The sequence below is a fragment of the Perna viridis genome, chromosome 2 (assembly GCF_037379345.1).
Source record: "Perna viridis isolate PV_CMFRI_1.1 ecotype Kerala chromosome 2, ASM3737934v1, whole genome shotgun sequence".
Taxonomy (NCBI): Eukaryota; Metazoa; Mollusca; class Bivalvia; order Mytilida; family Mytilidae; genus Perna; species Perna viridis.
In genome coordinates this window covers 30,688,468-30,702,465 of record NC_142446.1, presented here as the reverse complement: position 1 = coordinate 30,702,465, position 13,998 = coordinate 30,688,468, and the positions used below count along the sequence as shown (strand labels likewise).

Sequence of the window (13,998 nt, the reverse complement as noted above, 5' to 3'; positions counted from 1 at the left end):
CATTTTATACCTGAGTAAACTATAAGTTACCTAGCAATGAACTGAAAGAAGTGACTACCAGTAACCATTATTTTATTGAAACATTGGTCATATTCTCTCCTATTACCCAGGGGTTTTCCTGGCTTAAGACCATTATGGGCTCATAAGATGGGCTAAGGGCCCATTTTATATAGGAGCCTATAGAAATATTCAGGATTTCAATGGGGCATTTGAAAAAAAAAGATGGGCCCTTCCATAATTTAAATGGTCCACAAATATTTTAATACTGTCATAAGGGACACATAAATGGTTTATTTTGGTGCCTTATCAAGGGGACCAGCCAAAAAATGACCAGTTTAATTCTATCTAAACACATTTTCCCATGAAATTGAAAAGGCCCATCCAAGGATAATCCCTGAAAACATAGCCCCTACCCAAATGCAACTATGTCAATACTTAGGCTACTAATTTTTCAAAACAAAACTATCTAATTGGAATGAAATTGTGATTTTTGGAGCCAAAATATGCAACAAGAGAAAAAAAAAATCCTCTACCTACCTCCCTAAAGCCATTATGGTAGAGCCAAACGAAGAAAGGTATTCACTGAAGGAGACTCTGAGAGTCAACATTGAGCACGTCTGAGGATTTGGTAAGGAATATACTTTTAAAATGTACCAATGAATACTGTTAGATACACAACACCCATTTCAAAAACATTAATTATCCAGAAAAATGTTGCAGAGACATGTATGAGCTTATTATGAATTTTAAATATATATATATATATATATATATATACCACACACAAACCAAAAAAAAAACAAATTACCAAAACTAAACAAAAACACCAGGAAGTAGATATTTCAAGCAGTAAAATACACCTATTTTAAACAAATAAACTTTTTTGTTCATAAAATTTATTCTGCATATCTAACCTGATTCACAAGTGTAACCTGTCACTAAACACTTTAAGTAATTACCATCTTAAATTTGAGAACATTGCCATTTAGGCTGGGAAAACTCTCTTAATCACTTCTACTATAGCATACTAATGTTTACTACATTGCTTCTTCATTTTATATATTAAAATGAAATAAATTTCAGTTAATTGAACGTCACTTGTACTTACATGAACTTGTAGTTTTGGGTATATAGGAAGAGTTTCCTTCTTAGGCATTTTATATGATTATTAATCCTTTCAAAAAATATAAAAACATTAAACATCCAATTTTAACACCAAGTAACTTCTACAATTTTTGAATGTTTTTCAATCCATAATACTATCCTGTTGTTGCTGAGTCTTCAGGGTACAAAATCTAAACTAAGGTGGGAAACTCAGAATATTTCAATCACTAAAATGACTCCATGCCAATGTGTTGAACTGGTTGTACTCAGAATTATAAACCAGATTATCTCAGCGACCTAGAATTATCTTGTTTATAGTGATAAAAGACTTCGAAATAAAGAGGACCTAATGGAATTGGTAAACTTGTGATTGTTGCAGCTATATTAAGTGCTTTAATATCATAAATGGATTTCACAGATTCATCTTGGTATACTCAGAGGAACCATCCAGTATGACTTCAAGGCAAGTTGGATATTTTTTTTATATTCTACTGATTATAAATTAATCTTCTTAAGTCTTTCAACATCAATTAGAATTCTACATTGTTTCATTAAACTCTTTCTAATTAGTGTATACCATGATTGGTTGTAGATGACATACAAGCTAACTTAAAAATCTAAGAGAATAAAATTACAAGAATTTTATTAAATTAACTTAACAATTAAAAAAGTTAAAAGATTTTGAAAAGAATGAAATGTTTTTAACAGGGATACTACTTTTTAATGCATGTTATGCCTCCAGCAAAATACATACCACAAAATAATAGGTTTGTGCGTATTTGTTAAGTATTATTAATTTTGGTTACCTTAACTTAAACACTGGATATATTTTAGTTATACAACTCCAAATTTACCCTTTTAAAAAGTTCAAATATTCAATCTCAACAAATGAAACAATGAGGAAAATTAAAAGTTGGCTCTGAAAGTGAACTACTAAGTTATAAGTAAGGGTACACTGTTTTACCACTGATTTTTCAGAAGTCTAAAACTGTGATTCACCATTAAAAATATTTTGTAAGTTTCATGTAATGTAAGGAATTCTCCAACTCACATATAAACAAATGAGACATCAAAAACTAGGAATCACATTTTCTGACACTATCTTCAACAACTAGAAAAACTAAAATTAAAAAACTCGACTTTTTATTTTCAGCATTATCATTTCTAAATACTTACATAATATGCATGATTAAGTTTAGAGCTGTCAAATTGTTTGAACAAGGATAAGTTTAAGTATACCATGTAGGTTTAATACTAATTATAAAACTCCTTACAAGTTAATTTACTTGTTTAAATTCAGGCCCCATGTAAAGGAAGAAACTCTAAACTTTCCTAACATCAATTAGTACATCTAACATGTGACAAGATAAATTTAAAACTCATGAGTGATGTTATCACCATCAAACAAGCAGTGAAGAACAACATCCTCCATTCTTAGGAAGATATGTACATAACAACCATTTGAATGCTCATCTAAACTGTTTACATCACAGTTTAAAGTTATATATTTTCCTCATCATATTCTGAAAATGAATCCAGGGGCATATTGCTTTCTGTTTGTTTATCTTCAATATTTTAACACCATTGCAAAAAAGAAAAAGATAGAAGAATGTACCTACAAAATATATACATCACCTGGTGCTGGTGAAATTTAAAGTTGTCTTACACAAATTAACTTGCCAAATTAAAATGGCAATGAGAACAGATTAAATATACAGGTACAATGTATATATGGTGTGAAACCATCCTATAAGCTTCAGTAATCTCAGAACAGTTGTGACTTTGATGAACAGACATACAAAACTGTAACCATGTCCTTACAGCCCATAGCAGCAGAGAAAAAAAATATACTTTAAATTGCTATTACAAGGAAATGGATCCATTATGTCAGGTTGCTGTATTTAGTATTATCTTCTTAGATGATGGTGTTGCTGGGATAGGATTTTTGATGGATAAATCAACATTAAATTGTGACATTTATGGGTGTTGCATCAAACAAGATAGAAACACTGAAATTAACCAACAATTATCTCTGCATTTACTGCACTTCCCTTTGGAAAACAAATATGTCTAAATCCTCAGGTAGGACTAAATATTTGTTTTTCCAGAAAGTGATGTTTGTATGTAAATTAAAAACAAAATATCAAGGATATGTGGGACAAACAAAGCATGAATCAGCCTCTTTTTGATATCCGACATTTTATCTTCAGGAATATGTGATGGGTCATCTCTTATAAAGTAGACAGTCACACAGTATTGTATACATCTTATTAGGAACCATTTTGTTGTTATCATTTTCCAACATCCAAATAAGGCAACTGCAATGACTTTATTTTGAGCCAGAAGTAGCTACAAAGAACCCCCCCCCAAAAAAAAAAAAAATTTAAAAATTAAAAAGTAGTAAAAAATTATAAGTGAATATCCTGAAGTTGTAACAAGATTTCATACTCATCAAAATTCTATTTCAGTGAGCTTTTATTAGATAGTGGAACCACCCTATAGGTACCAGTATCGTATTGCATATCCCTGAGCGGGTGTACGTCAAAACATGGATGCCATAAAAATATAGTGCATTTTCTTTTTGCCTCTCTACAAACTAATGTTTTGTCAAAAGACATGAACAATGACTTAAAAAATAGAGCAAACATCACACTGTAAGATGAAGAACTTTTTTAAAAGAAAATCTAACATAATATCATAAAAATGTTCCACTGAAAAGGTCGATTTGGTGAGTGCAAAACGAAAGTGAAAGTAGGGAAAATGGCTATTTATAGTTCAAGACAACTTTTGTCCAATCTTTGTGGACTCACCCTATTTTCTTTGCGGGAAATTATTTTTTCACATGTCCTTAGAAATGCTACATAAGTGAAAGTTTTATTGAATCAATTTACATATTTTTAAAAAAATCCTAAAAATATGCACTTCACTATAGAAGTCTATGGGAAAATTAATATGATACTGAGACCTAGTAAGCCAGTTTTTCAAGTAAAGTTAGATATTCAGCAAGTGGTCTTTACCAGCTGAAAAAGTAGTACCCCAATACAGGTAACACTTTTAAGATGAATTAGCCAACTTTTGAACCTGATTTTTTATGGTAGCTCAGGTTTTTTGCATTTATGGTTAATCTTTACCAAATTTGGAAATGCATTTTGTTTTCATGAATTTGTAGGATATCAGTTCAATAAAATTATTATCTTGACTATTTATGATGAGCATATCTATATTCAGGTAACCTAAAGCAAGTAATACTCCTGCATAAAGGATAGTTTTCAAGTTACAACACATTTTAAGTATGTGGTTAGGACTTGAAAATAGTCATTTTCCATACATTGCCTCTTATATATGAAAAAATGAATATTTTTTTTATTTTTTGTTTTTCTTTCAAATAAATAGCTAAAATGAGTTGCCATATAACTGTGTGGTTGATTTAAACACAGAAATGTCACAAAAGTCATCAGCCAATTTTTTAGTGGACTTTTTTTAGTGGTTCAAATGGACAGATTCTAATGCAGCAAGAAAAATAATGGTGTTTTTTCATATAAAAACTGAATTTTTTCAAAAAGTATCTAAAGCAGACAATTGTTATTATAATATTTATACCAGTAAACTATATTTCTTGCATCATAGCTATCTGTTTTAAAGAAAAAGTCTTTTCCCTGTCACATTGAGGTCCATTTGTATCTGCCTGGGGTACCAAGATGGCTTAAAATCTGTATTTTCTGCATATCAAAAGCTATATTTTTTTAAAACTATGATATTGGTATAATTTTTTCTGGATTTATTATAATTGAAATGACCATATCTATAGTTTAAAACAGTTGGTTGTACCGGTCATCATACTTTACTTTAAACAAGAGGCTCCCTTGAGTTAAAGACAAAAAAGGAGGTTCGGATATTAATATTTCCATATATGGAACTCACAAGTGGGGATTAAATAATGATTTGGAACTCATAGTACAGCTCATGTATCTACCATGTCAGAATAAACCACAAAGTTGCTTAGTTTGATTAATGCAGCAGCTTTTTATCAAAAGTAATATTTTCTGGCTAACATTGAGATATTAGTCTTATGCCTGGAATAGGGTACCTATATAAGAATTTTAATAGAAAACTCATGTTTGTAGCAGGGCAATGATATTCTGAATTTTCAGTATGGAAATGAATACTCTAGCAGAAAAACAACAACTTTTAGGATTATATTGAAATGTTTATTAGTAATAGGTACCAGTATCGTATTGCATATCCCTGAGCGGGTGTACGTCAAAACATGGATGCCATAAAAATATAGTGCATTTTCTTTTTGCCTCTCTACAAACTAATGTTTTGTCAAAAGACATGAACAATGACTTAAAAAATAGAGCAAACATCACACTGTAAGATGAAGAACTTTTTTAAAAGAAAATCTAACATAATATCATAAAAATGTTCCACTGAAAAGGTCGGTTTGGTGAGTGCAAAACGAAAGTGAAAGTAGGGAAAATGGCTATTTATAGTTCAAGACAACTTTTCTGTCCAATCTTCGTGGACTCACCCTATTTTCTTTGCGGGAAATTATTTTTTCACATGTCCTTAGAAATGCTACATAAGTGAAAGTTTTATTGAATCAATTTACATATTTTTTAAAAAATCCTAAAAATATGCACTTCACTATAGAAGTCTATGGGAAAATTAATACGATACTGAGACCTATACAGTTTATACTTCCTGATAGCTTTTATATTGCATGTATGACAGGACATTTCATTCTCCAGACAAGTCAGGGGGCTAATTAACATATAGTGTAAATTAAGCACAATTCTAATCAAAAAGTTAACAGTAGCCCTAGAATTTGAATGATACATGTAACTTAAAATTTGATGACAATATCTTACCTTAGATAAAATGACCATGTTTTTCTACCTTTAGCTGTCTACCTGTAACAAATGATCAATAAAAACAAATCAATGATATAATAAAAAATTCATGCACAACTTTCCCTTCTAGAATTATTAATGCCTTTTGTATCATATTACTTGTGGTTATGTATTCTTTATACATAATTATATATTGACCATAAAAAATGTACCTAAGGTAGTCCTGTTCTGTAAAGGGGAGATAACACTACATTGTATAAATTATTTGTAATGGTTGAAGTGCATTAGATGAACACCTTTGTCTTTTTGGTATGTTCAATAAATATTTAACCTGCTTTTTAAATATTTATTTAAGATAATTTATCAATCAGTGCAAATTTTATTCCTTTCTAGAATTTTCAGATAAGGCACACACAGTTTAAACGTGATATAATAAGTGTTTGTATAAAGGTAAACATATCATAAAATCTACTCAACTCAATCATTATTTCTTTTTCTTGGAAATATCAGATTTTCAGGCAGCATAAACTTTACTATGTATGCCTTATGTCAATTCATTCATGAGCAACTCAGCAGGTGTATCTAGAAAAGCAGAGGACACTTTCTTAACCCAGTTGTACCTGGTCCAGGTTGCTCATTTACTTTTGTTTCTTTGTACATGTTATTTTAGTTAGTTCTTTGTTGTTTGTTTCTATTTTCCCATCTAGCCTTTATCCCTGCATGGATTATATTCTTTTGATTTCCACTAAAACCCTGGTTCACTTGATTACTCTCACTAACAAGACAGAGTACTAAGATGAGTTAAGTTTTAATTTTGTGGCAAAGATGGTGTTTTACTGGGAAAAAATCTCTGGCAATTAAAGTATTGGCTGTCAGTACTTGACAACTTACAACAACTCATAAATTTTACCTCATTATAACAACCAGAGACCATCTACCTGTTATTTTATACCATAATAGTATCCAAATGAGTGGTCATAAACTTTAAGTATCTCAACCATTACACATATACAATGGCTTGGTAAAGAAATAAGGCTTTATCACAGTCTGATTTAATACAAAAATACAACATATAAATGAAGATTATTTAACTATTGCTAAAATTTTCTTTTTTAACAGGTATTCTTGTCAGGTTTTCATATAATATAACTATACAAATAATAATTTTAATATAACTTTAATAAGACATCCAAAGTTCCGTAACTATCATATAGTCCGCTGCTGAGTTAATACAAATATGTCATGTTGTATTCACTCAGAGGACTATAATGTACCCATTTTACCATAGTTTATGAAACTTTGGACATAAATATGTGTACAAAAATAACGACTGAGCCCATTGGAGTGATGTTAAGAGTCACTACAAAATTCACAATCACAGTTTGATCTTAGTTAAATTTTACCACCTATTTGTCTAGTTTGACAAAAACATCATTTTCATAACACTACATAATGTTACTGAATAAACATTTTAAAAGAAAATATTTATGTGATGAAAAGTTTGTATATTATTTAACTATCACAATAAACTTATATCATTACTTTTATTCAAATGATGTGTAGGAGGAAAGGGCAGTTTAATGGGTATATTTGGCATCCATTTTTGGAGCACCGACAGCAAATGCCTAAGACATACATGTGCATTAGGAAAACAAGAAGATAAACACTTTCACAGGTATTAACTAATGTCAATAATTTCTCCCATTCTAAGCCAGTGATTAAAAATATACAAGACTTTTAAAATCACTGGACAGTGATCTTGATTAAATTTCCGAGTGTGGTTTCCTGCCATTTCACATTTTCCAAGTTTTTCTACTTATTTCATGAGAGAAACTAATCCTCCAGCACATCCTTGATTTTAACTAGTTTCTTCATTCTCTATGGTATAGTTTAGGTTAAAACATCTCGAGTGGAGAAATAATTTTAACCACTCAATACTGAAGAATCTATAAAAATTGAACAATTAGTGTTGGAAAAAAAATAGGTTTGTATAATTAATAAATTACTCTTCATGCAGTAACCAAATGTTTTCCTATGGGCCATTATCTTTTATATATTCAAGATTTTTATTATTTAACTTGATGCATACACCAATTATGTAAGTAAAAGACTATCATAAGTGTTAACAGTGTAAATCTTCCATAGATTTTGTTTTTTGCCACAAGTCACTATTAACCTTTACAAAGGATGATCCTCCATGTAATATTATCTCATATTATTGTTGAAGACTGATTTATCACAGGGGGAACTTTAAAAAATTGCTTAGGTCATGTCATAGTGTAATATTACTGTATTTCATTTTGGACAGATATTTTAAAACCAAAAAGAAAATATTGCAGCAGTTCTTCATAATGTCTGAAACATTATTAAACAGATGCACCCATTCATAAATTTTGTTTATAAATGAGTTTGTTGTTGTTTGTTGTTGGGGTTTAACATCCGAGCAGCAATATTTCAGCTATATTCAGATGATGAACATGAAATAGATGATAAAATGAACATGAAATGAAAAAAAAAAAAGGATGGGTCACAAGGATAATAGGGTCGACAAATTTTGATTGCCACTGGAAAAAGGGGGTGGGTGGGTAAGGTCGGGCAATTTAGCCTCCTGTGACGGAGCGCAAAGGTTCCTACTCCTATCGAATACCACAGCAGGGTTCTTTAACGTGAGTGGAACGTGGCATCTTTCCCAACACGGTGCACCACTATGGTTTGCGGTCAGGTTTTCTGTATTATAGCCTGACAACCCCAGCATGCAACACGCAAGGGGTACCCCATTCCACCACCTGGGGCACACATCCCAGTTGCTCTGTGGGCAGAGCGCCTAGCCCCCGGCTAGGTTTCTCAGCACTATGTAGTCGCCTTATACAACAAGCTTAGCGCTGCTGCAGGCCTATTCTTTTAACACCCGGACCTGCACGGGGCTGTTTATATATGAGAGAAAAGTTATTATTATAAAATCATATCAGCATATTCTCATAGATTTAAAAAATCATCACCTATTAGTGTGAATTTCAAACAAAGTACTCCCAAATTGACAAATTTAAACTTACACTTCAGACAAATATTTCCCGACAGATATAATAATTATAACACATTGATATAACCATTCACTTGTTTTTGGGTTTAATGAGTCATGGAAATAAAGGGTGTTGTACAATGTATTTTACCTGGTTACTCAGGTGTGAAAACTGGGTATATATACGCATAGCCTCAATAATCAAATATATCAGTTCATGTCACATCTACCCTCAATAATCCAATACAAAGAATGATGTAGGAGTATGTCATTCTTAGTCATTCAGTTATAATAATTTGCTTAACTAACCTCATATAGATTGATTTTAATATATTTATAGACAGTTCACAGACTTTAAGATGCATATAAGTTGACATCATACATTGTATGCCACACATACCAAATATGAAATCAAACCATACATTGAGAGCCAATAATTTTGTGACAAAAAATTTTCTATCATTCCATATAGAAAAAATGGCAAAGTCCCACAAAACAGAAAGTTGTTATCGGACACCAAAATTGCTTACAACATATGCTGTTTCTATATAAAACCACACACCAACTTTGAAATCAGTCCATCAATTCAGAGTTGAGATAGTTGTGAAATTACGAATTCAGAAGATAGACAAAGGCAATTCCAATAGGTAACACCTATACCTTTTTAATTGGGATATAATATGGTTTCAAGTACCTTGTAGGTTTTAACACTATCACCATCTCTACACATTATGTACAGAACATATATATCTAACTAAAAAAACTATAAGTGAAGTACATAAAATGTCTATGAATCTATGAATATTTTTTTAACTTCTTTTTGATCATTCATCAAATTTAGCATTCCTGCAATTTATTGTTTATTTTATACAGTATTTACCATTAACATTATCTATTGGGTCTAGCCTAAGGGAATACAAGTCATAAGTACTAAAGAGTGCACATATAAGGTTCCTCTTGGCTAATTCTATCACTTCAAATATGCAAAATTATAATTCATTGAGGTTAAATTATCTTAAGGTATTTTAATGTATTTTTTTTCAAATACAAATGAACTTGTTTGAACTCCTAGACCAAGCTGTAAATTAGAATTTTCCATAACCAGGAAGTAGAATAGAAATAAGCTGATCAATACGAAGATCTTCAAGTACAAGTCCCCGTGCATGTTGTTAGAACTTGTGAACTTTGAGAAGCCAAATAAACTTACAACTCAGATATATTAATGTCTATTCATACAATTAAAAGAAGGAGAAAAGAATTTTGAAACCGTTAAGTAACTGTTGGTAACTAAGTATGAGATTTTTAAAAGAAAGCTTGCTCACAATTATTGGACATTTTAGGGGTGGATGCAAGATTTAAGGTAATAGAAATAAAATGCAGAGCAAAGCAAGGCCCAACAATTTTTAGAGGTAGAATTTGTGAAAAATCAAGATTTCATACAAATAATGTCCTTTCTCCCAATTTAATAGGGGAGAGCCAGCAAGCAATTGGTGCACCTCTTCCCGAGTCCATGCCTGTTTTTTCTTGTTGTGCATTGGTACTTTGGTTCCTATACTGGTAATTACATTTATAATGATATTTTTTGTATTACTATCTAATGAATGTGTAGGACATTGTTTAACAGTGATAATCATATTCTTGTTTCCACTTATTTCCTCAACCATAGGATTGACTGAAATAAGAAATTATATTGTAAAAAAGTCATAATTTTGAGGTCTATGAATAGACTCCATGAACACCATTCATAAACACTGACCGATAATTATCATACATGTACATGTACATATGTACTTAAAAAACTGATTTGGCATTGCTGCAAGAAGTTTTAGAGAGTTAGCAACAGATGCCCAACCAAAGAAAGAACACAAAGTTTAGATTTACACTTACATAACTTTTATTCGGTTAAGTCCATAAAAATAAACTGCACCACATGTTTGCCAACATTGGATTGAGGAAGTACTTCTATCCAGTACAATTGTAGTATTTGATAATTAAACTTTATCTTTATAGATGTTATCATAACTTATCATTATGCAAACTATTTGAACTTTTTTCATATCTGTAGTAATCAATATTTCTTAAAACATAAATCAATTAAGTTTTTACAAAGAATGATGAGCACACAGAAGCCGACACCCAACAGCAGCCTCCTACTGACTCCCAACAGCAGCCTACTACTGACTCCCAACAGCAGCCTACTACTGACTCCCAACAGCAGCCTACTACTGACTCCCAATAGCAGCCTACTAAGAAGAGATACAAGCAAAAATCATACAATATGTACCAATATGAACTCAAAACCATGACTTGAGAGGATGGTCTTTGATATGCAGAATACTGTATTTGGTATGACTCTGAGTCTCAGCCAATGAACTTGGAATCAAAACCAATAACCTCCAATTATTAATATTGGCCCAATTTTCAAGACAAGTTTCCTTCCATGAGACCACCAAAGCACTCAAGTATATATGAAATGTTTTGAAAATGAGCATAAAGATCCCACAATGATCTCTTATTATAGCTCTAAAAAATCCTTTGGATTTAATGAGAAGTTTTCTGCTCATACAAAATTATTAAACTAATTCTGAATGAATTACAATTTTCTCTTACAAATAACAGTAATGACAGCAAATCAAATATTTAATGATATCAAATATAAGGAGAATGGATATGATGAATATGAGACAATAACCCCACAGGGATGAATAATGTCAGCTCAAGGCCACCCCTGTGTCTTTAGTGAAGGAGGACGAAACCAAACCAATCTATTTTTATTTTAATAACCTAAGCATGCCCTCAATGACACTGGAACTTTTAATAAGCTCCCATATTTTATGTGATATGGCACTGGTCACTGAAACAGCTAACAAACAATCAATCAATCAGCACTTCATTATTACTGGTTCTGATTGAAGCATGCAGTAATGCATACAATTGCATGTACATGTATATGTATGTGAAATTTGCTCACTGGTACTCAATACAGTTACGATGAAAACACATTCATCAACTTATTACCCTTTGCATTTCAGTGACCAAGTATGACCAAAATTTTCAATCAATTTTTACAGAATCTGATGTTACACAAATGTACATACACTACAAAACACATATAAACAAAAGAAATTTAAAGCATTAACATACTGCACCCCTTTTCCCAGATAAACTTTGATTTAAAGTGTATAGTTCTGACATTTGACAAATGACATTGAATTAGATTTTGTCCAAGAACTAAGTATGTTCAATAATCCAATCTAGAGTGCTCACAACACCCAGGCATTACTTGTTTTGAGGTCAACACTACTTTCCTAAACAGCTGTTAAATATAAATGATCAATGAATAGACATATCTAATTAGTTCACATCCAACATACCACTCATTTCAACCAGTATGATTTGAATTGGACTGTTTTTATCACAGGAGGAAAACATGCATATGCAGTATATATACATGTATGTAATTTTTGGGTAAAAGTGTAAGTTGATTTCAATGCATTTTAATATATAGATTGATTGATTAGTGTTTAACCCCCAAGCAGCATTTTTGCTATATCCTGGCAATGAACATGAAATGATGATAAAATAAAAATAGGATGGGACACGAGTGATAGGTTTAATGAAATTTGATTGCCACAGGAAATACGGAGAGGGGGTTAGGGTCGGGCAATTCAGCCTTCTGCAGGGTTCTTTAACATGAAAGGAAAGTGGCATCTTTCAAAACATGTTGCACCACTACGGTTTGCGGTCAGCTTTTCCGTATTATGGCCTGACAACCCCAGCATGCCAGGGTTACCCCATTCCACCACCTGGGGCACACAACCCAGTTGCTCTCAGGGCAGACCGCACTAGCCCCTGGCCAGGGTTCTGAGCACTATATAGTTGCCTTTTACTACAAGCTTAGCACTGCTGCAGGTCCATTCTTTTGACACCTGGACCTGCAAGGGGCTTAATACATAGCAAAAGGTTGTCCTGTTTACAAACTACTAAGTATAGTTGCGAATATGCATCACACATCCATGCCAAATCAAAATGATATCTACAAGCAAATGAAGTGGCTAATTAATTGTAATCATCAACATTATTTGTTCAAAAGGAAGGAAAATATTATATTTTCTTGTAAATAATTCAACCCCCTGTTTGGCATTATTGTAAGCAAGAACTTCATTCATGTAAAAATTAGTATGTTGACAAACAGGCAATGTCAGGTCTTGGTATTTGCTGGTAAATAAAATGTTCAAGAATATTGCTGGCCACATGACCACTTAAAGTTAAATACTTGAATAAAAATCAAATATGAAATAAGAACAGTAATTTGACAGTTCAGCAAGACTTCCTTGTGGGCCCCCTTCCCCTTTTGTGTGTTAATAAAGATGGCAGGAGAGAGGTCTTCCTGGCATTTTGAGATTTCAATCCATGGACCTAACACCTGTAAACCAGATAGTACTCCTACAACGTAAGAGGTTGGAATTCCGTTAGTCAGAAAATAGCTTGCCAGACAACCTCTAGCACTGCTGGAGTAAACTAGATAGGACATGGCAGTGATATGACATGTTATGATCTGATACAGATCATATTTTTTCAATAAGCACAAATATGTTTACTGATTTTCTGCCTTATGAGACTTACCTAATATTTAGTTTTAAACTAACAACAATTACTGTTGTAACGTGACATTTTGTTTTTCATTCCACTCTTTCAGGTATCAGGAATAAGAAAATTCGGCACACCCATTTACATTGAAAACCTGTCGAAGATTAAAGCCGGTGACGTCACGTGATTTTTGTTAAACTCACCTGTAGGTATTTCCCAACGATAGGGGGTCAATGGAGAAGATTTTGTGTTGATCTATGATTTAGGACGATGCATCTACCAACAAATAGCAAACTGTCAAAACAAATAATCCAAAGAACTGAAATTTACCTGTTCAAATCACCTGTCAAAAGTACCATGACGTCATTTTGGAGAACTTCTGTAGAACAAGGGAAGCAACTATTTCATTTATAGCCTGGTTCCCGATTCAAT

The 13,998-nt window shown here is 32.1% G+C and overlaps 1 protein-coding gene across 7 annotated transcripts in view; it reads right to left on the bottom strand.

Moving 5' to 3' along the window:
* The window catches only part of LOC148624606 (myosin-VIIa-like), a 53,700-nt gene extending 39,709 nt beyond the window's left edge, over positions 1-13,991 (bottom strand). For 4 of the 7 annotated variants that reach the window (XM_088567338.1, XM_088567343.1, XM_088567342.1 and 1 more), the window contains exons 1-2: positions 13,603-13,753; positions 5,976-6,017 (exon numbers count right to left, since the gene is read on the bottom strand). In XM_088567338.1, coding sequence (XP_088423464.1) covers positions 5,976-5,993 — 18 coding nt within the window. In that variant the 5' untranslated portion in view covers positions 5,994-6,017; positions 13,603-13,753. The other 3 variants (XM_088567339.1, XM_088567341.1, XM_088567340.1) reach the window with 3 other exon arrangements.
* Between the last annotated feature and the right edge of the window lie 7 nt (positions 13,992-13,998).